The sequence below is a fragment of the Anomaloglossus baeobatrachus genome, chromosome 12, assembly GCF_048569485.1.
Source record: "Anomaloglossus baeobatrachus isolate aAnoBae1 chromosome 12, aAnoBae1.hap1, whole genome shotgun sequence".
Classification (NCBI taxonomy): domain Eukaryota; kingdom Metazoa; phylum Chordata; class Amphibia; order Anura; family Aromobatidae; genus Anomaloglossus; species Anomaloglossus baeobatrachus.
In genome coordinates, this window is record NC_134364.1 from 44,941,359 (window position 1) to 44,966,704 (window position 25,346).

General features: G+C 48.8%; 1 protein-coding gene and 1 long non-coding RNA gene across 3 annotated transcripts in view; one reads left to right on the forward strand and one right to left on the reverse strand.

Annotated features, from left to right (window-relative positions):
- Nucleotides 1–25,346, forward strand: part of LOC142258003 (uncharacterized) — a 370,341-nt gene that overhangs the window by 128,327 nt on the left and 216,668 nt on the right. The window lies entirely within an intron of this gene.
- Nucleotides 1–25,346, reverse strand: part of LRRC9 (leucine rich repeat containing 9) — a 267,576-nt gene that overhangs the window by 29,319 nt on the left and 212,911 nt on the right. For both annotated transcript variants that reach the window (XM_075330387.1, XM_075330386.1), the window contains exons 25-30: nt 25,117–25,225; nt 16,526–16,659; nt 16,220–16,356; nt 13,365–13,582; nt 12,495–12,563; nt 6,948–7,073 (exon numbers count right to left, since the gene is read on the reverse strand). In XM_075330387.1, coding sequence (XP_075186502.1) covers nt 6,948–7,073; nt 12,495–12,563; nt 13,365–13,582; nt 16,220–16,356; nt 16,526–16,659; nt 25,117–25,225 — 793 coding nt within the window. The remainder of the gene's footprint in view (nt 1–6,947; nt 7,074–12,494; nt 12,564–13,364; nt 13,583–16,219; nt 16,357–16,525; nt 16,660–25,116; nt 25,226–25,346) is intronic.

Genomic DNA, 25,346 nt, shown 5'->3' on the forward strand with positions numbered 1-25,346 from the left:
TGAACATATCCTATAGATGTGATGCTTCCACTTGTAGGTTATAAACAGCCATAATATGGTCGTCTGCATGAGCACTTAGTAATATCACAATGCTGCGAGGCTGACGTCTACAGCTCCAACCCGAAGATTAGGCTGCTTCAGACGGACATTATGCATAGCTTGGTCTAGGACAGAGGTCTCAAACATGTGGCCCGCAGGCCGCATACGGCCCCTCAGCCTGCTTCTTGCAGCCTGCAGGCCCTTGGAAATAAGGATGAGCACATTACTACAAGGGGACAAGGATGGGCACATTACTACAGAATGGGGCCCAGGACGGTGCACATTACTACAAGCAGGGGAACACGATGGGGGACATTACTAAAAGATGAGGACCAGTATGTGAACATTACTACAAAATGTTGGGCAAAATTACTATAGGGTTCTAATAGTAAAACTAATTGTATTACATAGAAAAAGGGGGATAAAAAGTAAAAAAATCAGAATAAAGCATGATTTATTTTCTTTTACCAGCAAAAATTTATATATACAGTATATATATATATACAGGGCCGGCGCCAGCACCCGGCAAACCCGGTCAAATGCCGGGGCCCTGAGCTGCCGGGGGGGGCCCACTCGCGGTGGCACCGCTACTCAGGGGGGCCCGGTGGCCGCGCTGTCACCGCCCCCCCGCCGAGGATCGAGCTTTCAATTGCATCGGCATCGCAGGTGCCGATACAATTGAGAGCAATGATGAGAGAGTGAGCGGCGGCTGCCTCTTATCATTCTCCCCCCTGTGACTGTCGGCGTTCTTCTGACAGCTCTGCAGAGGACCGCGGTGACGTCATCACTGCGCGCCTGCTGAGAGGTCAGAGCGAGCGACAGCAATGGACGATGCGCCGAGGAGACCGGATCAGCGGGCGAACGAGAAGTGAGCCGCCCCTCTACTGACACTGGGCTCCCCTGACTCACAGGCCGGCCACTACACAGCGGCACTAGTACACATAGGGGCCCGGCAGCCGCTCTGCGTCTATGTGTAGTGCCGCTGTGTAGTGGCCGGCCTGTGAGTCAGGGGAGCCCAGTGTCAGTAGAGGGGCCCCTGACCTGGAGAGGCACCAGCCATGTCTGAGCTGCAGGAGTGCTCCTGACCTGCACAGCAGACGGAATCTCCATCCTGCAGGACCTGCGATGATGTCACGCCCATGTGACTGTGTGGGAGGAGACACAGGATGCCGGCAGAAAGCAAGATACTGAAGGCGATTTGGACACATGATGACTGGTAATAAGAAAAGAGGGGACATGAGGGTGAGGGGGGCTGCAGGGTGAGGGGCATATGAGGGCTGCAGACTGACAGAAGCATGTGAAGGGGTGCAGAGTGTTTGAGAGGGGTAAGTTGGGGTACAGGCAGGGTGAGATATGTGGGCAGGGTGTGTGTGATATGGGGGTGTATTGTGTGTGATATGGGGGGTGCAGGCTGTATGGGGAGCAGGGTATGTGACATATGGGGGTGTACTGTGTGAGATCTGTGGGGTGCAGGCTGTATGGGAAGCAGGGTGTGTGAGATATGGGGGTGTAGTGTGTGAGATCTGGGGGGTGCAGGCTGTATGGGGAGCAGTGTGTGGGATATGGGGGGTGCAGGCTGTATGGGGAGCAGTGTGTGTGTGTGGGATATGGGGGGTGCAGGCTGTATGGGGAGCAGTGTGTGTGTGTGTGTGTGTGGGATATGGGGGGTGCAGGCTGTATGGGAAGCAGTGTGTGTGGGATATGGGGGGTGCAGGCTGTATGGGAAGCAGTGTGTGTGGGATATGGGGGGTGCAGGCTGTATGGGGAGCAGTGTGTGTGTGTGGGATATGGGGGGTGCAGGCTGTATGGGAAGCAGTGTGTGTGGGATATGGGGGGTGCAGGCTGTATGGGAAGCAGTGTGTGTGGGATATGGGGGGTGCAGGCTGTATGGGGAGCAGTGTGTGTGTGTGGGATATGGGGGGTGCAGGCTGTATGGGGAGCAGTGTGTGTGTGTGGGATATGGGGGGTGCAGGCTGTATGGGAAGCAGTATGTGTGGGATATGGGGGGTGCAGGCTGTATGGGGAGCAGTGTGTGTGTGTGGGATATGGGGGGTGCAGGCTGTATGGGAAGCAGTGTGTGTGGGATATGGGGGGTGCAGGCTGTATGGGGAGCAGTGTGTGTGTGTGGGATATGGGGGGTGCAGGCTGTATGGGGAGCAGTGTGTGTGTGTGGGATATGGGGGGTGCAGGCTGTATGGGGAGCAGTGTGTGTGTGTGTGTGGGATATGGGGGGTGCAGGCTGTATGGGAAGCAGTGTGTGTGGGATATGGGGGGTGCAGGCTGTATGGGGAGCAGTGTGTGTGTGGGATATGGGGGGTGCAGGCTGTATGGGGAGCAGTGTGTGTGTGTGGGATATGGGGGTGAAGGCTGTATGGGAAGCAGGGTGTGAGATATGGGGGTGTAGTGTGTGTGATATGGGGGTGTAGTGTGTGTGATATGGGGGTGCAGGCTGTATGGGAAGCAGGGTGTGTGAGATATGGGGGTGTAGTGTGTGTGATATGGGGGTGCAGGGTGTGTGACATATGGGGGCAGGGGCGTAACTACCGCAGTCGCAGGGTTGGAAGGAGAAGAGAGGTACTTGTTTTTTATTTTGCTGGCTGCATGACACATGGAGGCCTGGAGGGGCCTGGCTCCATGATACATGGAGGTCTATGGGACTGCATAATAAACATGAAGGACACCTTATACATGGACTAGGGGTGCATTATACATGGAGGAGTATGGGGCTGCATAATACAAAATGATGATTTATGGCGCTACATTATAATACATATAGCACTATGGGGGCTACATTATAATAAATGGAGGAATATGGAGGCTACCTTACACATGGTCGCACATGGGTGTGCGTTATAAAACATGGAGGACTGTGGTGCAGTATAATATATGGAATACTATGGGGTGAATTATAATACATGGAGAACTATGGGGGTGCATTATAATATATGACGGGTTATGTGGGACCCTTTATATTATATGAAAGGCTATGTGGGGGCCATTATAGTATTTGGAGATCTATATACAAGGAGGACAAAGATACAAGTATGGGATGGGAATGTTTTGTGCTGAGGGAAAAAGGCTCTTTCCCTCAGCACCCAGCTTTCCCATGCTCTGCTATACATCTCTCAGCACCCAGCTTTACTCTGTTATGGGAAAGCTGGGTGCTGAGGGAAAGATGGATATCAGAACATGGGAAAGCTGGGTACTGATAGAGGGATTTCAGATCATGGGAAACCTGGGTGCTGAGGGTAAGAGCCAAGTGTCAGCATCATTATCCTGTACCCCGAGTGTTAGTGTCATTATCCCGCACCCTAAGTGTCGGTGTACGTGGAGGGGGGCCCCGATCCAAATTTTGCACCAGGGCCCATCAAACTCTAGTTACGCCACTGAGTATTAATCACTGTATTCTACATGAGGGTGCCTACTGCTATCTGGCTCTGCACTGTGCTATATACAGGCTATGCTATATACAAGCTGTATGCTACATGAGGGTGCCTAATGCTATCTGGCTCTCCACTGGGCTGTCTGGGTCTGCACTGTACTATACAGGTCTGTGTACTACATGAGGATACCTAATGCTATCTGGCTCTGCACTGTTATATAGGTGCTGTGTACTACATGAGGGTGCCTAATGCTATCTGGCTCTGCACTGTGCTGTCTGGCTCTGCACTGTGTTTTATATAGGTGCTGTGTACTACATGAGGGTGCCTAATGCTAGCTGGCTCTGCACTGTGGTATTTAGGGGCTGTGTACTACATGAGGGTGCCTATTGCTATCTGGGTCTGCATTGTGCTATATGTGTGCTGTATACTACATGAAGGTGCCTAATGCTATCTGGGTCTGCATTGTGCTATATGGGGGCTGCATAGTGCATATGGGGGCTACATAATACTATATGGAGGACAATGGGGGCTTCATAACACAATATGGGGGCTGCATACTACTATACCCCCAGAGTTGTATGTCCCCTCCACCCAGGTGCTGTATGTCCCCCCCCCCCACCGCAGACCTCTCTTGTGATGTATATACAGCAGTGTTAGTGTGCCCTATGTGCGGCCATGTCTGTTAGACAAGCCGGGAGGTGAATGAGGCTGTTGCCGGCTTCCCAATATTAGAAATATATATACAGGATAAATATATAAAAATAATGTGTGTGTATGATATGTATCTATGTATGGCAGTGTATATGACTGTGTCTAGATTTATGTCTATGTGTTTTTGTGAATTTCTCTTTAAATAAGTATGTGTACGTGTGCCTGTATGTATCTGTGCATGTCTATGTGTGGATGGGGCCCACTGAGACTCTTTCGCCCAGGGCCCACAAAAACCTGGAGCCGGCCCTGTATATATATATATATATATATATATATATATATATATATATATATATATATATATAGTCCAGACATTGACGAGGTTAGAAATAATGATTTTTGCTTTAAATAATAAATTTTCTCCTTCATACTTTTCTTTCGGCTCCTTTGCAGTAATTCCAGCTTTGCAGACCTTTGGCATTCTAGCTGTTAATTTGCGGAGGTAATCTGGAGATATTTCCCCCCATGCTTTCCCCCTTTCCCACAAGTTGGATTGGCTCGATGGGCACTTTTTGCATACCATACGGTCAAGCTGCTCCCACAGCAGCTCAATAGGGTTGAGGTCTGGTGACTGGGCTGGCCACTCCATTACTGATAGATTACCAGCTGCCGGCTTCTTCCCTAAATAGTTCATGTAGGTGTGTTTTGGGTTATTGTCCTGTTGTAGGATGAATTTGCTCCAATCAAGCGTTGTCCACAAGGTATGGCATGGCGTTGTAAAATGGAGTGATAGCCTTCCTTATTCAAAATCTCTTTTACCTTGTACAAATCTCCCACTTTACCAGCACCAAAGCAACCCCAGACCATCACATTACCTCCACCATGCTTGACAGATGGCGTCAGGCTCTCTTCCAGCATCTGTTCAGTTGTTCTGCATCTCACAAATGTTCTTCTGTAGTAGAAACATGAGCAGAAATCGGGTATATACCGTGCTGATACTCAATGGTATATTAATATAATCTCTTTATTGTTCGTTCAGGTCTACGCGTTTCAGAGACATCCGTCTCCTTCCTCAGGACATCAAAACAACAATGGATTGTTCTTGTTGTTGAGGATATACCCGATTTCTGCTCACGTTTCTACTACATCCTTACACCTCGAGGCTGCAGCTGATACCAATACTGAATGTGCTTCATAGAGGTTGTGACTTGCACAGCCTGAAAAGGTGAGTGTACTGTGTTTCCTGTATATTCCACATCCCTACCGGGTAAGACCCTATTGCGCTCTCTCTTCCACAGCATTTTCCTGCCAAATGTTCTTCTATGTGATCCAAACACCTCAAACTTTGATTCGTCTGTCCATAACACTTTTTTCCAATCTTCCTCTGTCCAATGTCTGTGTTATTTTGCCCATATTAATCTTTTCCTTTTATTAGCCAGTCTCAGATATGGCTTTTTCTTTGCCCCTCTGCCCTGAAGACCAGCATCCTGGAGTCACCTCTCACCTGTAGACGTTGACAATGGAGTTTTGCGGTTACTATTTAATGAAGCTGCCAGTTGAGGACCTGTGAGGCGTCAATATCTCACACTAGAGACTGTAATGTACTTGTCTTGTTGCTCAGTTGTGCAGCGCGGCCTCCACTTCTCTTTCTACTCTGGTTACAGCCTGTTTGTGCTCTCCTCTGAAGGGAGTAGTACACACCGTTGTAGGAAATCCTCAGTTTCTTGGTAATTTCTTGCATGGAATATCCTTCATTTCTAAGAACAAGGATAAACTGTCGAGTTTCACAGGAAAGTTCTCTTTTTCTGGCCATTTTGAGAGTTTACTGGAACCAAGAAATGTAATGCTCCAGATTCTCAACTAGCTCAAAGGAAGGTCAGTTTTATAGCTTCTCTAATCAGCAAAACTGTTTAGCTGTGCTAACATGCTTGCACAAGGGTTTTTCAAGCGATTTCTAAGCATCCATTAGCCTATATGTATAGAGTATATATCTGTTTAATTTAATTTTAGCTTCATTAAAAAAAAAAAAAGTGCTTTTCTTTCAAAAATAAGGAATTATCTAAGTGAGCCTAAACTTTTTACGGTAGTCTACATACACACACATATATTACCATATATATATATATATATATATATATATATACATACACACACACATATAAAAAGTACATTTGTTATAATAAACGAAAAGAATGCAGCCCCCCAAATAATTTTTTTTCTATGTGCGGCCTTCACACCCAGCAGAGTTTGAGACCCCTGGTATAGGAGATGTAGCGATAAAACCAAGATTGGGGTTTGATATAACCAAGAATGTTTGTAAAGGCATTCTTTACATATGATCTGATCCTTTCCCTTAAATACGTGGCACCCACCACCACCTTCAAAATGTGACCATACAAACTGTCTCCACATCAAAATGAGTAGACATAGAAGTTTAGAACAAGTCATTACGGTGTGACCGGCATGGGCTCGCGGTTAATTTCCCACCAAGCTTCATGATTTGCCATCTCTTCAGATGGGAATAATCTATGAAATACCTGTTATGCTGAAATGCATTCTGATCACTAGCCCTAAACTATTTCTAATGCTAATAATCAGTGATATTTCCCCAGAATCTCCTAACTCTGCTCTATCATATCATGATTAGATTTACATTTTCTAGAAATATCTATCAAGCACTGTATGTTGTAACCACAGACTCCCAGCGGTGTTGTATTTGTGATTAGATTCTGTGCAAATTGCCTTTATGTTATTGTCATGAATAAGTGTTATATCTGTCGTAATTTAATGCAGAGCAGAAACTATGTCGTTCTTTTTATTCAAGATTTAATGGCTGAAATAAAACAAATTCACACAAGAAAAGTGAGATTTTACTTGCTGTTCTAGGAAATGCATCTCAGCCCTTGCCCTCTCCTCGGAGGTCACGACAATGCCGTCCAATATCTGCAGGTTTTGTAGCCGCAGCACTATCAGATGACGATGGAACATCTTACGGGAGATCTAGAGAAGCAAATGATACAATAAAATGAGGAATAGAAAAAGAGAATTTATTAGAATACATTGTATACTGATGTAATGGTCTTCAGGCAGTGCTGTGTATCGGAGAGAATGGCTACGTAATATTGAGCTTCATGGTTTAATGTTACTCCGTGACTAATGTACAGCCGTATTACAGGTCCATACAACCGTGAGCACGGTGCATTACTGTACTTCTGTATGCCTTCAATTTTTTAGAGAGATTTTTCTGTTCATTTCTACCAAAACATTCTGAGGATTTTAATAGAATCAAAGCTGATTTTCAATGCCAAGTCCATCACCTTTTAAAGGGAATATGTCAGCAGGTTTTTGCTATTTTATCTAGAGCAGCATAATGTAGGGACTCAGACCCTGATTCCAGGGATGTATGCCTTGCTGGGCTGCTTCCTGTAGTTTCAATACAATCAGTATTGTATCAGCAGGAGATCATCACTGCAGGACTACAGCTGTCACTTGCCAGGCAGTCCAGATAATTGGTGTAACCCCGCCCCCACCACTGATTGGCAGCTTCCTGTCCACACTGTCAGCAAGCTTCCAATCAGTGGTGTGGGTGGGGTTATATAAAGCATTCTCACCACTGTTAAATATACAGCAGAGAGAAACAAGGATTTTATCAAAACTACAGCAAGAAGCCAAGTGGCATTGCTGGATCATACTGCTCTCACATTCCATAGCAAAAATCTGCTCACAGATTCCCTTTAATGTAGCGAGGGTAAAATCCATAGCATATTGTCCATAATATAAAGCCCCAAAAGAAGGGAATTTTGTTTACTTCCCGTAAATTCCTTTTCTTCTAGCTCCTATTGGGAGACCCAGACAATTGGGTGTATAGCTTCTGCCTCCGGAGGCCACACAAAGTATTACACTTTAAAAAGTGTAACCCCTCCCCTCTGCCTATACACCCCCCCGTGCATCACGGGCTCCTCAGTTTTGGTGCAAAAGCAGGAAGGAGGAAACTTATAAATTGGTCTAAGGTAAATTCAATCCGAAGGATGTTCGGAGAACTGAAAACCATGAACCAAAAGAACAATTCAACATGAACAACATGTGTACACAAAAGAACAAACAGCCCGAAGGGAACTGGGGCGGGTGCTGGGTCTCCCAATAGGAGCTAGAAGAAAAGGAATTTACGGTAAGTCAACAAAATTCCCTTCTTCTTTGTCGCTCCATGGGGAGACCCAGACAATTGGGACGTCCAAAAGCAGTCCCTGGGTGGGTAAAAGAATACCCCGATAAAAAGAGCCGACAACGGCCCTCCTCTTACAGGTGGGCAACCGCCGCCTGAAGGATCTGCCTACCTAGACTGGCATCCGCCGAAGCATAGGTATGCACTTGATAGTGTTTCGTGAAAGTGTGCAGACTAGACCAGGTAGCTGCCTGACACACCTGCTGAGCCGTAGCCTGGTGCCGCAATGCCCAGGACGCACCCACGGCTCTGGTAGAATGGGCTTTCAGCCCTGAAGGAATCGGAAGCCCAGAAGAACGGTAGGCTTCAAAAATCGGTTCCTTGATCCACCGAGCCAAGGTTGACTTGGAAGCCTGCGACCCCTTACGCTGGCCAGCGACAAGGACAAAGAGTGCATCAGAATGGCGCAGTGGCGCCGTGCGAGACACGTAGATCCGGAGTGCTCTCACTAGATCTAACAAATGCAAATCCTTTTCACATTGGTGAATTGGATGAGGGCAAAATGAAGGTAAGGAGATATCCTGATTGAGATGAAAAGGGGACACCACCTTGGGGAGAAAGTCCGGGACCGGACGCAGAACCACCTTATCCTGGTGAAATACCAGGAAGGGGGCTTTGCATGACAGCGCTGCAAGCTCTGACACTCTTCGGAGTGACGTAACTGCCACTAGAAATGCCACCTTCTGCGAAAGACGTGATAGAGAGACATCCCGCAGCGGCTCAAAAGGTGGTTTCTGAAGAGCCCGTAGAACCCTGTTAAGATCCCAGGGTTCCAGCGGCCGCTTGTAAGGTGGGACTATGTAGCAAACTCCCTGCAGGAACGTGCGGACCTGCGGAAGCCTGGCTAGACGCTTTTGAAAAAACACGGAAAGCGCCGATACTTGTCCCTTGAGAGAGCCGAGAGACAAACCCTTGTCCATTCCGGATTGAAGGAAGGAAAGAAACGTGGGTAAGGCAAACGGCCAGGGGGTAAACCCCTTATCAGAGCACCAGGCTAAGAAGATCCTCCAAGCTCTGTGATAGATCTTGGCTGATGTTGGTTTCCTGGCCTGTCTCATAGTGGCAATGACCTCTTGAGATAACCCTGAGGACGCTAGGAGCCAGGACTCAATGGCCACACAGTCAGGTTGAGGGCCGCAGAATTCAGATGGAAAAATGGCCCTTGAGACAGCAAGTCTGGTCGGTCTGGGAGCGCCCACGGTTGACCCACCGTGAGGTGCCACAGGTCCGGGTACCACGACCTCCTCGGCCAGTCTGGAGCGACGAGGATGGCGCGGCGGCAGTCGGACCTGATCTTGCGCAACACTCTGGGCAGCATTGCCAGAGGAGGGAATACATAAGGCAGTCGAAACTGCGACCAATCCTGAACTAAGGCGTCCGCCGCCAGAGCTCTGTGATCCTGAGACCGTGCCATGAATGCCGGGACTTTGTTGTTGTGCCGAGACGCCATGAGATCGACGTCCGGCGTTCCCCAGCGGCAACAGATCTCTTGAAACACGTCCGGGTGAAGAGACCATTCCCCTGCGTCCATGCCCTGGCGACTGAGAAAGTCTGCTTCCCAGTTTTCTACGCCCGGGATGTGAACCGCGGAGATGGTGGAGGCTGTGGCCTCCGCCCACAGCAGAATCCGCCGAACTTCTTGGAAGGCTTGACGACTGCGAGTACCGCCCTGGTGGTTGATGTACGCGACCGCCGTGGCGTTGTCCGACTGTATGCGGATCTGCCTGCCCTCCAGCCACCGATGGAACGCTTTTAGGGCTAGATACACTGCCCTTATCTCCAGAACATTGATCTGAAGGGAGGACTCCGTCGGAGTCCAGGTTCCCTGAGCCCTGTGGTGGAGAAAAACCGCTCCCCACCCTGACAGGCTTGCGTCCGTCGTGACCACCGCCCAGGATGGGGGCAGGAAAGATTTTCCCTTCGACAGAGAAGTGGGAAGAAGCCACCACCGAAGAGAGGTCTTGGCTGCCAGAGAAAGAGAGACGTTCCTGTCTAAGGACGTCGACTTCTTGTCCCATTTGCGAAGAATGTCCCATTGGAGTGGACGCAGATGAAACTGCGCAAAGGGAACTGCCTCCATTGCTGCCACCATCTTCCCCAGGAAGTGCATGAGGCGCCTCAAGGGGTGTGACTGGGCCCGAAGGAGAGATTGCACCCCTGTTTGCAGCGAACGCTGTTTGTCCAGCGGTAGCTTGACTATCGCTGAGAGAGTATGAAACTCCATCCCGAGGTAAGTCAGTGATTGGGTCGGAGTCAATTTTGACTTTGGGAAATTGATGATCCACCTGAACCTCTGGAGAGTCTCCAGAGCCACGGTCAGACTGTGTTGACATGCCACCCGGGAGGGTGCCTTGACTAGGAGATCGTCTAAGTACGGGATCACCGAGTGGCCCTGAGAGTGTAGGACTGCCACAACGGATGCCATGACCTTGGTGAATACCCGTGGGGCTGTCGCCAGGCCGAAAGGCAGTGCCACAAACTGAAGGTGTTCGTCCCCGATGGCGAAACGCAGGAAGCGTTGATGCTCTGGAGCGATCGGCACATGGAGATAGGCATCCCTGATGTCGATTGACGCTAGGAAGTCCCCTTGGGACATCGAAGCGATGACAGATCGGAGGGATTCCATGCGAAACCGCCTGGTTCTCACATGTCTGTTGAGCAATTTGAGGTCCAAAACGGGACGGAATGAACCGTCCTTTTTTGGTACCACGAACAGGTTGGAGTAAAAACCGCGACCCCGTTCCTGAAGGGGAACGGGGATCACAACTCCTTCTGTCTTCAGAGTGTCCACCGCCTGAAAAAGTGCCACGGTTCGCTCGGGGGGCGGAGATGTTCTGAAAAAACGAGTCGGAGGACGAGAGCTGAACTCTATCCTGTAACCGTGAGACAGAATGTCCCTCACCCATCGGTCTTGGACATGTGGCCACCAGGCGTCGCAAAAGCGGGAGAGCCTGCCACCGACCGAGGATGCGGTTTGGGGAGGCTGAAAGTCATGAGGAGGCCGCCTTGGAGACGGTGCCTCCGGCGGTCTTTGGAGGACGTGACTTAGACCGCCATGCAGAAGAGTTTCTCTGGCTCTTCTGTGGCCTGTTGGACGAGGAGGATTGGGATCTGGCTGAGGGCCGAAAGGACCGAAACCTCGCTTGAATTTTTCGTTGCTGAGGTCTCTTTGGTTTGGGCTGGGGTAAGGACGAGTCCTTTCCCTTGGATTGCTTAATAATTTCATCCAATTGTTCGCCAAACAATCGGTCGCCAGAAAAAGGCAAACCGGTCAAGAACTTCTTGGAAGCAGAGTCTGCCTTCCATTCGCGTAGCCACATGGCCCTGCGGACTGCCACCGAATTGGCGGATGCTACCGCTGTACGGCTAGCCGAGTCCAGGACAGCATTCATGGCGTAGGATGAAAATACCGACGCCTGAGAAGTTAAAGACGCTACTTGCGGAGCCGAGGTACGGGTGACCGCATTAATCTCAGACAGACAAGCTGAGATAGCCTGGAGTGCCCACACTGCTGCAAAGGCTGGGGCAAAGGACGCACCTATGGCTTCATAGATGGATTTCATTAGGAGCTCTATCTGCCTGTCCGTGGCATCCTTGAGCGTTGAACCGTCAGCCACTGCCACTACGGATCTAGCCGCCAGTCTAGAGACTGGAGGATCCACCTTGGGACATTGAGCCCAACCCTTAACTACGTCAGAGGGGAAGGGGTAACGTGTGTCATTAAGGCGTTTAGTAAAGCGCTTGTCCGGGAAAGCCCTGTGCTTCTAGACAGCATCTCTGAAGTTCGAGTGATCGAAGAAAGCACTCCGAGTACGTCTGGGAAACCTAAACTGGTGCTTCTCCTGCTGTGCGGCCGACTCCTCTATAGGTGGAGTTGGACAAAGCATAAAACTGAGGAGCCCGTGATGCACGGGGGGGGTGTATAGGCAGAGGGGAGGGGTTACACTTTTTAAAGTGTAATACTTTGTGTGGCCTCCGGAGGCAGAAGCTATACACCCAATTGTCTGGGTCTCCCAATGGAGCAACAAAGAAAGTACATATTGACATATATAGCAGGAAAAAAAGCAGCATATTGCACTTTCCTAAATGGAGGGCCTCTGCAAGAAAACAAAGTGTGGTTTATAGTACAGTGACCAATGCTGGATGACATCTATAACCACTAAAGAAGGGAAGGGTGGCTAACAGAAGATGAGACTTACTGGGTTTCCAGAGATAGAAAGCTCTTGCAGTGTAGGAACTGCTTCCAGTTTTTCCACTTCCGAAACTTCCTGTTGAGAGATATGAAGCAAAGGTTTCCTATAGTTACATGTACATTAACGGGTATATGTTCACTCCGTATGTTTTTAGTGCCGCTTACAAGTAAAACATTGAATATGCCAATCCAGACTATTCACTTTTCTTGCCGTCAAAATGATGGGCACCACAACAGACCCTCGACAGATCCCATTGTAAGTCACTATTGTAAATGGAACGCACGACACAGATGTGTCAATAATAGGGATGATTGAATACCTCAATATTCGGCTACGCCCGTATTCGACAAGCAGGTCGCCGCTATTCGACCATTTGCGAATATTCGATGCATAATGTAAGTCTATGGAAAACCCAAATAGTTGCCGAATAGCAACTACCGTATTCAGGCTTCCCATAGACTTACATTGTGCATCGAATATTCGCATAGCGGCGACCTATTCGTCGAATGTTCGCAAAGCCGAATATTTGTGATATTCGATCATCCCTAGTCAATAACACCGATGTCCTGAATTAGGAAACATGCTTTGAGATTGAAGCCCATCTGTTGCACATTTGCCTCAGGCCTGCACCAGTTTGGCTCTGATTGCTTAGGTTTCCAGCCCCTCTGTGCCCTCCGTACAGTGCAGTGTCAGCCATTCAGCTCACATCTTCCAAGACCAGCACTGCTATCCAGGATCTAATGACGGCGGCACCCTTGTCTCTCCATCAGTGGCATGCGTCTTTTAGGACACATCCTGATGGTGAGGGGCCGCTCTGAATGCCTCTGCAGGTCACAGGGTGGGCTGTCTTGCTATAACTGAAACGCAATATTTTACCTGAATTTTATTAAATCCTATAAACAGCTTCTTTAAATTAACAAGTGGAAGTAGGTTGTTGACATCGCGGAGCCGGTTTTCTTCCATACGGAGGGAGACTAGACAGCTCTGCTTTGCAAATGAAGTCTCGGTGATCATTTTAATACGGTTGTGGTCCAGCACAAGCTCTTGAAGAAGCTGCAGTCCCTCAAGTCCTTCCACTTGGCTGATCTCATTTCCTAGAAAAGAGAGATGACACAAGTCAGTTGTGATCACTGTCGTTAGGACATCCAATATATTAAGGGTGAAAAGGCGGATATAAGATATACTACAAAATATGTTATCAGGGATATTGATTTCTCTCTCCACTTATGAGCCAACTCCCCTTCATGCCCTTAGATGTACTTTTACATAGAAGGTTGTGTCTCTGCCTTTGATGCGGGCTCACATGCCGAGCCCACCTCTTTTCCTGCATATGTTGGCTGGTCTGATCAGCTCATATGTGCCTCTAACAGCAGCATGCAGATCGAAGATCCATTAGTTAAATCCAGCTGTCAATCTGTGACCGCAGGATCTAATGTGTGCCGACGGGGAGTGCATCATTCTATGCTCCCATCAACGGCCTAGTGACGTGATCAAGGGGTGCCAATGGTTTGTCATGACAGCCAGGGGTCAGCTGATGACCCGTCACTGTCATGACAAAGTTCCTGTGCATGCCGGCTGTGAGTGATATTCATAGGAGATGGTGATTTCTGCTGTACGGAGCGGGGCTGATGCTCTGCTCTGTACAGCACAAGTGATCGGATGATGGCAGCTTCGAGTAAGGCCGGCTTGACATCAGCGGTATTTTGTTGGAAAGCCGGATCAGATACAAATGTGTTTCAGTTCATTCATTTCCTATGGAATCGCGGCAACATGAGATCACATGCGGTGCATCTGACCGCATCCCGCCGCAACTCCATTGTAGGTGAATTGAGCTGAAACGCATTTGTACTGGATCCAGCCCTGCGGCAAAATACCGCTGATGTGAGCGTGGCCTAAGGGGACTAGTAACAACAATAAAAAGTGGGGAAAAAAATGTTTTTATAATTCCCCCCCCCTCAAAAGTTCAAATCACCCCCCTTTTTGCCCAATTGAAAAATAAAACAATTAAAAAAATGCGTATTATTTGGTATCGCCGCGTTCAGAAATTTCCAATATATCAAAATATAAAATAAATTATTCTGATCGGTAAACAATGTAACAAAAAAGAAATTTACAAACACCAGGATTACGTTTTTGGGCTCTTGCAACATTGCAATAAGAGGTGATCAAAACAGTTTCTATCTATAATATTTGTAAAAATGTTAGCTCAGGACGCAAAAATAAACCATCACACAGCCCCAGATCCCGAAAAATGAGAACATTATGGGTCTTGGAATATGGACCAATTTGGATTTGTTTTCCACCAATTAAATAAAAAAACAAAACTATACATGTTTGGTATCTACAAACTCAGACTGGTCTGAGGAATCATATTTCCAGGTCTGTTTTACCGTATAGTGAACATGGTTTTAAAAAAAATAAAAAAACAATAGCGGAATTGCACTTTTTGTGCAATTTCATCCCAAATTTCCAGTACACTAGATGGTAAAATTATTGGTTTCTTTCAAAAGTACAACTCGTTCCGCAATAAACAAGCTCTCATACGGCTTTGTTGACAGAAAAAAAAAAAGTTATGGCTCGTGGAATAAAGGGAGGTAAAACCTGAAAACAAAAATTGCTGGCTACTCTATGGGTTAAACTCAAAATAACTTAACATAAATCTTAGTAGTTGTTTTTTTTTTTTTTATCAAGAAAATACGTACTGCCAACTCACTGAGGGGTCAGATTATTGCTGCCTATTGATGTCCATAGAGCGGACAGGGGGAGGACGAGGGAGAAGCAGAGAGAGAGGTAGAGCGAGTCACACACATGGTACTCCTGCTTTCTAGCAAGTGCTTGGTTCCCAGCTACACTGCTCAGTACTGCGGTCTGATGTGCTCCATAGACACAGGAGACCAAGAACCCCTTGCATGTGCTGTGCATGGGAGAAACAGGAACAGAGGCAGTCTACACGCATTAGCCCAGAGACAGCTCAAATTAAAGAGAGAGCCTGTAAGGCTACTTTCACATATCCGGCATTTCGCCGGATCGCTGGATCCGGCACACTCCAGTACAGTGTTAATACTGTACAATGGCATTGCGGCAAGCTTCCGGTTATATGCTGTCATGTGACCGGAGGTGCCGCGATGCCATTGTACTGTATTACACTGTACTGGAGTGTGCCGGATCCAGCAATCCGGCGAAATGCCGGATATGTGAAACTAGCCTAAAAGGGGAAAAAAACAAACAAAGGACAGATATCATGTAATGGCTAAAAATAGTGTTAGTCCCCATGTGCTCATATAAAAGCTTATTCTGGTCAGGTAAGCTTTAAAGGGAATCTTTCAGCAGGTTTTTGCCACCTAATCTGAGAGCAGCATAATGTACAGACAGAAATCCTCATTCCAGTGATGTGTCACTTACTGGGCTGCTTAGTGTAGTTTTGATAAAATCACTGTTTAATCAGAAGCAGATTATCATTACAGGACTACTTGGTGTGCTGCAGGTAGTCCAGCATATTCATGAGCTCTGTATAACTGCTAGGTCTGCAGCAGAGAAAGCATTGATTTTATCAAAATGACAGCAAACAGCTCAGTAGTTGACAATTGCTGGAATCAGGGTCTCTGTCTCTACATTATGCTGCTCTCAGATGGGGGAGCAAAAACCTGAGGTGCAGAGCTCAATTTCACCCCCACATTGATTCCATTAATGAACCTAAAACCTGGAAAAAGCTGCTTTTATGTATAACTTACCCTGCAAAAACAGAGATTTCAGATTCCTCAGTCTGCTGAGCTGCAACTGCTGCAAATTACTGATGCCATTATAACCCAAATGTAGCACCTCTAAACTCTGCATTATTGGAGAGAGCGGCTCCCCGAATAAAGGATCTCTGTAATTCATAAGAAAACAGGACAAGATGATTATTCAGACGCTTGCATTCCTAATAATGTTGCCAAAACTTGAACATGTTTTAAAAGGTTTATCTGAAATGGGCCCACGACGTGGCCTTTATGTAGCACAAGTAGCTTGCCGCGGTACGGCACGTGTGCCCCGGTTACCTGGCATTCTTGCCTTGCTGGCCATATCCACTAGAGTTCACTTTTTGGTGAAGCATCTGCCGGTTGGTGAGGGGATTCTGAGACTTCTGTCTTGGCAGGATGGACTCGATGTGGTTGTAGTTAAGATACAATGTCTATTGAAAGAAAATATGATCATTCGGTGTTTAATGTAGGACAGTATTGAAGGATATGGATAAAATGATAACAAGTGAAATTCTGGGTTCATGTTATGTAAAATTGTCCATGGCTTCTCTGATACGGGGGGGACATGTTTTAGCCCTTCTTAATAATGTGAAATATTTTTCAACAAAAAAATAGATTATATCTCTATCTTATCTATGAAGATTAGTAAATTATTCTTCGTGAGCTGAACCCGACAATTTGCTTCTTAAAAGGGAATCTGTCAGCAGGTTTTTGCTATTTAATCTGAGAACAGTATGATCTAGGGGCAGAGACCCCGATTCCAGGGATGTGTCACTTATTAGGCTGTGTGTTGTAGTTTTAATACAATCAGGAGATTATCACTGCAGGACTAGGTGCTGTGTGCCACACAGTCCAGCTAATCTGTGTAGCCCCGCGCCCATCACTGATTGGCAGCTTGCTCACAATGTACACAGTAAGTTGCCAACCAGGTTTGTGGGAGGGGTTATACAAAGCTCAGCACTTCACCACTACTACATCTATAGCAGAGAGAACAGAGATTTTATCAAAACTGCACCATGCAACCTGGTAAGTGATACATCACTGAAATCATGGCCCTTTCGCACGTTCTTGTGCTTCTACAGGTCAGTAGCGGGGAGAGAGCCGGGTGCAGGCCCCCTAATGAACGACGGCCGTTTCGCACGTCCTTGTGTTTCTACGGGTCAGTAGCAGGGAGAGAGCCGGGTGCAGGCCCCCTAATGGACGACGGCCGTTTCGCACGTCCTTGTGCTTCTACGGGTCAGTAGCGGGGAGAGAGCCAGGTGCAGGCCCCCTAATGGATGACGGCCGTTTCGCACGTCCTTGTGCTTCTACGGGTCCAATTGGACCCGTAGAAGCACATGGACGTGTGAAACGGCCGTCGTCCATTAGGGGGCCTGCACCCGGCTCTCTCCCTGCTACTTTTAACTGCACATGATATTGGAATAAAGCACTTTGGAAAATCGGAAGGTGTCTGCCGTAGATTTCTGCTTCCTGCACATTGGCTTAGATTTTCATTCCTTTGTCTATGTGCACCCATGACCATTGTTCTCATAAGGAGGACTGAAGCTGACCTATAAACCCGGATATAAGGTATTGCATGGTTTGGTGCAGAAACCACCTCTGCATAGTAAAAATCCTATGTTCTCATGGCTAGATACCCCTGTGCTCACTGCCATTTCACGGATTATGGATTGTCAGGCTGACTACACAACATTGTGAAATAATTACACTGACGTGTACGAAGTACAGATGACGCCTTTCCTTAGAAATACAGAATGTCTATTCTTACTATTGGTAACATTTTTGCTTATTATGATGCTGTATTGGATGCTACCTGTTCTATGCGATACCTTTCATACAAGGCTGATATCTAGGGGACTGATTTCTGGATTGAAAAATTAAGTGGACATTCATTAATTCCCATGCTATTTACATAGATTCCCAGCTGTATACAGTAATATAATGTAAATCCGGTACTTTTTTTTTTTCCTTTATTTTATGTGAGAGGTGTCAGTATGAGAGCTAAATATATGTTTGATTACCTCTAATGGAGCACCGGCGAATCCATCCACATCCCTGACATTAAGGTAAATACATACATTAAGCAGGACTGAATGCACTGCCTTGTATTATTCATAGAGCACTTAACCAGAGAGTCTGGCTGAAAGGATATACACGTTCTATATTAATATTACTTATTTATATCCCCGTCAGTCTTGGGATGAAGTGTTCTTCCAGAGATGTGCTATTATTGGGCCGCACAAAGAACCGTGCATGTATATCTGACAGCGTTACACAGCGGATATAGATGCTATGTGCCCGCCCGTCACTCAGGTCACTGCTATATCTATACGGTTCACATTGCAAGGGCAGATCTATACCATCACTGACCTCCTGGGAGTACCAGCATCTGCTGCTCATACACAATTTCATCTTGGCTGCTTTTTTTTTTTTTTAATACTGGCATCCCTCATCAAATAAAAATGGTGCATTGCGTCATTCCTCTATTACTCCTATTGTAAATTTATACAAAAAAATGACCAATGGCTGTTACCATCACCTACGTAAATAGGGTGAGACTGTACACAGCCCAGCAGGGAGTATAATTGTGTTTCAATCACCTACCTAAACCCATTGATAAGGGGTCCCTTTTCAGTTAGTGAAAAACCTGGTGCGGCACGGTGGCTCAGTGGTTAGCACTGCAGTCTTGCAGCGCTGGGGTCCTGGGTTCAAATCCCACCAAGGACAACATCTGCAAGGAGTTTGTATGTTCTCCCCGTGTTTGCGTGGGTTTCCTCCGAGTACTCCGGTTTCCTCCCACACTCGAAAAACATACAGATAGGGACTTTAGATTGTGAGCCCCAATGGGGACAGGGTTACTGTAAACGAGGGCCCATTCCTGTCTTCTCAGGGGCCCCAGGAATTCTAGTGATGCTTCTGCTACATGCAGGTTTGTAGCTTCTGAATAATGCAGAACTGAAGACCATGAACCAAAAGAACAATTCAACATCAACAACATGTGTACACAAAAGAACAACCAGCCCAAAGGGCACAGGGGCGGGTGCTGGGTCTCCCAATAGGAGCTAGAAGAAAAGGAATTTACGGTAAGTAAACAAAATTCCCTTTTTCTTTGTCGCTCTATTGGGAGACCCAGACAATTGGGACGTCCAAGAGCAGTCCCTGGGTGGGTAAAAGAATACCTCAATAAAAAGAGCTGAAAACGGCCCCCTCTTACAGGTGGGCAACCGCCGCCTGAAGGACTCGCCTACCTAGACTGGCGTCTGCCGAAGCATAGGTATGCACTTGATAGTGTTTCGTGAAAGTGTGCAGACTAGACCACGTAGCTGCCTGACACACCTGCTGAGCCGTCGCCCGGTGCCGCAATGCCCAGGACGCACCCACGGCTCTGGTAGAATGGGCTTTCAGCCCTGAAGGGAGCGGAAGCCTAGAAGAACGGTAGGCCTCGAGAATCGGTTCCTTGATCCACCGCGCCAAGGTTGACCTGGAGGCCTGAGAGCCCTTACGCTGGCCAGCGACAAGGACAAAGAGCGCATCTGAACGGCGCAGGGGCGCCGTGCGAGACACGTAGAACCGGAGTTCTCTCACTAGATCCAAAGAGTGCAAATCCTTTTCACACTGGTGAATTGGATTAGGGCAAAAGGAAGGCAAGGAGATATCCTGATTTAGATGAAAAGGGGATACCACCTTAGGGAGAAATTCCGGGACAGGACGCAGAACCACCTTATCCTGGTGAAAAACCAGGAAGGGGGCTTTGCATGACAGCGCTGCAAGCTCAGACACTCTCCGAAGTGATGTGACTGCCACCAGGAAGGCCACCTTCTGCGAAAGACGGGAGAGAGAGACATCCCGCAGCGGCTCAAAAGGCGGCTTTTGAAGAGCCGTCAGGACCCTGTTAAGATCCCAAGGTTCCAACGGACGTTTGTAAGGTGGGACCATGTGACAGACCCCCTGCAGGAACGTGCGGACCTGCGGAAGCCTGGCTAGACGCTTTTGAAAAAATATGGAGAGCGCCGATACTTGGCCCTTGAGAGAGCCGAGGGACAAACCCTTGTCCATTCCAGATTGTAGGAATGAAAGGAATGTGGGTAAGGCAAACGGCCATGGAGGAAAACCGTTATCAGCACACCAGGATAAGAAGATTTGCCAAGACCTGTAATAGATCTTGGCGGACGTTGGCTTCCTGGCTTGTCTCATGGTGGCAATGACATCCTGAGATAACCCTGAAGACGCTAGGAGCCAGGACTCAATGGCCACACAGTCAGGTTGAGGGCCACAGAATTCAGATGGAAAAACGGCCCTTGTGACAGCAAGTCTGGGCGGTCTGGAAGTGCCCACGGTTGACCCACCGTGAGATGCCACAGATCCGGATACCACGACCGCCTCGGCCAGTCTGGAGTGACGAGAATGGCGCGACGGCAGTCGGACCTGATCTTGCGTAGTACCCTGGGCAGCATCGCCAGAGGGGGAAACACATAAGGCAGTCGAAACTGCGACCAATCCTGGACTAAAGCGTCCGCTGCCAGAGCTCTGTGATCCTGAGACCGTGCCATGAAGGTCGGGACCTTGTTGTTGTGTCGTGACGCCATGAGATCGACGTCCGGCGTTCCCCAGCGGCGACAGATCTCTCAAAACACGTCTGGGTGCAGAGACCATTCCCCCGCGTCCATGCCCTGACGACTGAGAAAATCTGCTTCCCAGTTTTCTACGCCCGGGATGTGAACTGCGGAGATGGTGGAGCCTGTGGCTTCCACCCACTGCAGAATCCGCCGGACTTCCTGGAAGGCTTGACGACTGCGAGTGCCGCCTTGGTGGTTGATTTAGGCGACGGCAGTGGCGTTGTCCGACTGGATTCGGATCTGCCTGCCCTCCAGCCACCGATGGAAAGCCAATAGGGCTAGATATACTGCCCTTATCTCCAGGATATTGATCTGAAGGGACGATTCTATCGGAGTCCAGGTTCCTTGAGCCCTGTGGTGGAGAAAAAACGCTCCCCAACCTGACAGGCTCGCGTCCGTGGTGACCACAGCCCAGGTTGGATGTAGGAAGGATTTTCCCCGAGACAGAGATGTGGGTAGGAGCCACCACTGAAGTGATGTTTTGGTTGCAAGGGAAAGAGAGATGTTCTTGTCGAGGGAAGCCGCACTCTTGTCCCATTTGCGAAGAATGTCCCATTGGAGTGGCCGTAGATGGAATTGCGCGAACGGCACTGCCTCCATAGCTGGAACCATCTTCCCCAGGAAGTGCATGAGGCGCCGTAAGGGGTGTTCCTGACTCCGAAGAAGTGATTGCACCCCCGCCTGCAGAGAAAGCTGTTTGTCGCGCGGCAGCTTGACTAACGCTTGCTGGGTATGAAACTCCATCCCGAGGTAAGTCAGTGATTGGGTCGGCGTCAACTTGGATTTCGGGAAATTGATGATCCACCCGAACTGCTGGAGAGTCGCCAGAGTGACGGTAAGACTTCGTTGACACGCCACCCGAGAAGGGGCCCTGACTAGGAGATCGTCCAAGTAGCGGATCACCGAGTGGCCCTGAGAGTGCAGGACCGCCACGACGGATGCCATGACTTTGGTGAAAACCCGTGGGGCTGTCGCCAGGCCGAAGGGCAATGCGACGAACTGGAGGTGTTCGTCCCCGATGGCGAACCGCAGGAAACGTTGATGTTCGGGTGCGATCGGCACATGGAGATAAGCATCCTTGATGTCGATCGATGCTAGGAAGTCTCCTTGTGACATTGAAGCGATGACTGAGCGGAGAGATTCCATCCGAAACCGTCTGGTTCTCACATGTCTGTTGAGCAGCTTGAGGTCCAGAACGGGACGGAATGACCCGTCCTTTTTTGGCACCACGAACAAGTTGGAGTAAAATCCTCGACCACGTTCCTGAAAGGGGACGGGAATCACAACTCCTTCCATCTTCAGAGCGTCCACTGCCTGAAAAAGTGCGTCGGCCTGTGCAGGGGGTGGGGAGGTTCTGAAGAAACGAGCCGCAGGACGAGAGCTGAACTCTATCCTGTAACCATGAGACAGAATCTCTCTTGAATGTGTGGCCACCAGGCGTTGCCAAAGCGGGAGAGCCTGCCACCGACCGAGGATGTGGGTAGGTGAGGCCGAGAGTCATGAGGAGGCCGTCTTGGAGGCAGTGCCTCCTGCGGCCTTTTGGGGGCGTGACTTGGACCGCCACGCATAGGAGTTCCTCTGGCCTTTCTCCGGCCGGTTGGACGAAGAGGTTTGGGGCTTGGCGGAGGGACGAAAGGACCGAAACCTCGATTGGATCTTTCTCTGCTGAGGTCTCTTAGGTTTGGACTGTGGCAAGGAGGAGTCCTTTCCCGAGGATTCCTTAATAATCTCATCCAGCCGTTCGCCAAATAAACGTTCGCCAGAAAAAGGCAAACCAGTTAAGAACCTTTTGGAAGCAGAGTCTGCTTTCCATTCTGAGTGTGCCCAGCCCTTAACGACTTCAGGTGGAAAGGGATAACGTGTGTCAGAGTGCCTTTTAGCAAAGCGCTTGTCCGGGACCGCTCTGGGCTTCTGGACAGCGTCCCTGAAGTTAGAGTGATCAAAAAACGTATTGCGCGTACGTTTGGGGAATCGAAATTGGTGTTTCTCCTGCTGAGAAGCCGACTCCTCTACAGGTGGAGGCGGGGGAGAGAGATCCAACACCTGGTTGATGGACGTCCAGAGCAGCGTGAGGAGGCCGGGGAAGAGTCCCAGCGAGGCCGCTTAGCCGGTCTGGGACTGCGATCCGGGCAGGAGTCCTCCGCCTGGGACCTAGGGGCTATCCTGGGAGCGCGCTGCGGCGCGGACCAAGAAGGCCCTGGAGGAGACAAACTAACAGGGGCCGGGACCTGTGAAGAGCCCGTTCTGGACTGCAATGCCTCAAGGAGCTTAGATGACCATTTGTCCATAGACTGTGCAATGGATTGAGAAAGTGACTGAGAGAGTTTCTCAGCGAAAGAGGCCAATGACGGTGACTCTGTCCCTGCAGCCTGCTCAGGGGGAGCAGGGGGATCTACATAAGCCGAGGGGCCCACAAGTGCCCTAGGCTCCGGCTGAGCAAGCGTGGCAGGAGTCGAGCATTGATCACAGTGAGGGTACGTGGATCCCGCAGGCAACATAGCCCCACAAGAGGTACAGGCTGCGAAAAAAACCTGTGCCTTAGGGGCTTTGCTCCTTGTGGACGACATGCTGTAAGCAATAAGTGTCCCTTAGGAGAGCGACCACTGAGGGTATATGGGAAAAGGTTCTACAGCCGTTCCGAATATATATAATGTATATATATATATATCACGGCACCCTAGGGGAACCAGCACCGGGTGACCGGTGTGGCTTACCAACCACTGGTGTCCTCCAGATTCCATGTCGTGGGTCCCCCGGAGCTGTAGAGCTGTGCAGCTGCAGCATACACCGGCAGAATGCCAAACATGGCCGCCGGAGCTCTCAAGGGGGGAGTGAAGCCATGGGCGGCGCTGGTAAAAGGCGGGAATCTGGAGGCCCCACAGTGGTCCATGAGAGGGGAGGGGAGACATGCAAAGATGCTCCAGCCCTCTGTCGGTAATCCCGCCCTTACCCCTGACAGGCAGGCCCGGGGGCGGGATTTTTCGTGACTAGGCCGCGATGAAGCCGGGGACTAAATTTAAGGCCGTGCCCGACAAGCAGGCACGGTCGGCGCGGAAGTCCGATGAAAAAACAACGGACGGCGCTACTGGGGGTAAAGGCGACCTCTCTCCCCGTACCGTCCCCACATGGGGACACAGAGTACCTTCAAGGTTGCAGGGCCCGGTCCCTGGGGATGAAAACGCTCCGGTCCAGCAGGTTCCACCAGGGGCTGCGGATGGAGCACGGTCTCAGCAGGTGAATGACCGGTGAGGCTCCCACTTCTCCCAGAGCCGCATAAGGGATGGTGAAGGAGACGGCATGTGGCTCCAGCCTTTGTACCCGCCATGGGTACCTCAACCTTAACAACACCGCCGACATAGTGGGGTGAGAAGGGAGTATGCCGGGGACCCCATAGGGGACCTCTTTTCTTCCATCCGTCATACTATGTATGAGAAATCTTTTTTTTTTTTTTTTTTTTTTTTTTTTATGAGTGGATGTGTGCCTCCTTCCACACAAAGCATAAAACTGAGGAGCCTGTGGTCCACGGGAGGGTGTATAGGCAGAGGGGAGGGGTTACACTTTTTAAAGTGTAATACTTTGTGTGGCCTCCAGAGGCAGAAGCTATACACCCAATTGTCTGGGTCTCCCAATGGAGCGACAAAGAAAACAGGTTTCAGAACCAGAAAAATAATGATAATCATGGCGATTTTTTGGTGTAAATAGGTAAAACTTGCATAACCAAACTAAAGCCCTGAACAAACATATTATATGAAAAATGGCCGAAGCAGCGATTTGTATTGGGGCCTTTTGATTCTCCTCAGATAGATGATGTCGGATGGAGAAAAGGATCAGGCTCTTGGAAGGATCGACAGCTGGAAGGATTGGGCAGCTGGAAGGATACGCAGTTGGAAAGGAGTTGGAAGTGTCGGGCAGTTGGCAGGATCAGGAAGTTGGAAGGATCAGGCAGTTGGAAGGATCAGGCAGTTGGAAGGATCAGGCAGTTGGAAGGATCAGGCAGTTGGAATTTCAGTGCCCAATCTTTTTGTTTCAGATGAGAAGGCTCTGGCAGCAGTGTCCGGCAATTGCTTTCTCCTCTCTCCCCATTGAAAACTTATGAATGCTTGGCTGAATTAAGCTCTCATGTATATGGGGGAATCAGGGGAGAAAGCAGTCTGCCAAACAAATGATGTATTTAGGGAATACAAATATACATATACAAATATACATTTAGGAATGTGCATACAGAATAAATGGGAAATACTAATATATCAGACGGAGAATATAGACACTCACCTTCACATGCGTCAGGAAGACTAAGCCGCTGAACGACGTCAGATTGTTGTTCTCCAAATTCACAGTGTGAATGTTCCTAAACTGGTCAGCAGGCGCGAGGTCCACCGTCCTACAAAAGAAGGGAATTTTGTTTACTTACCGTAAATTCCTTTTCTTCTAGCTCCTATTGGGAGACCCAGACAATTGGGTGTATAGCTACTGCCTCCAGAGGCCACACAAAGTATTACACT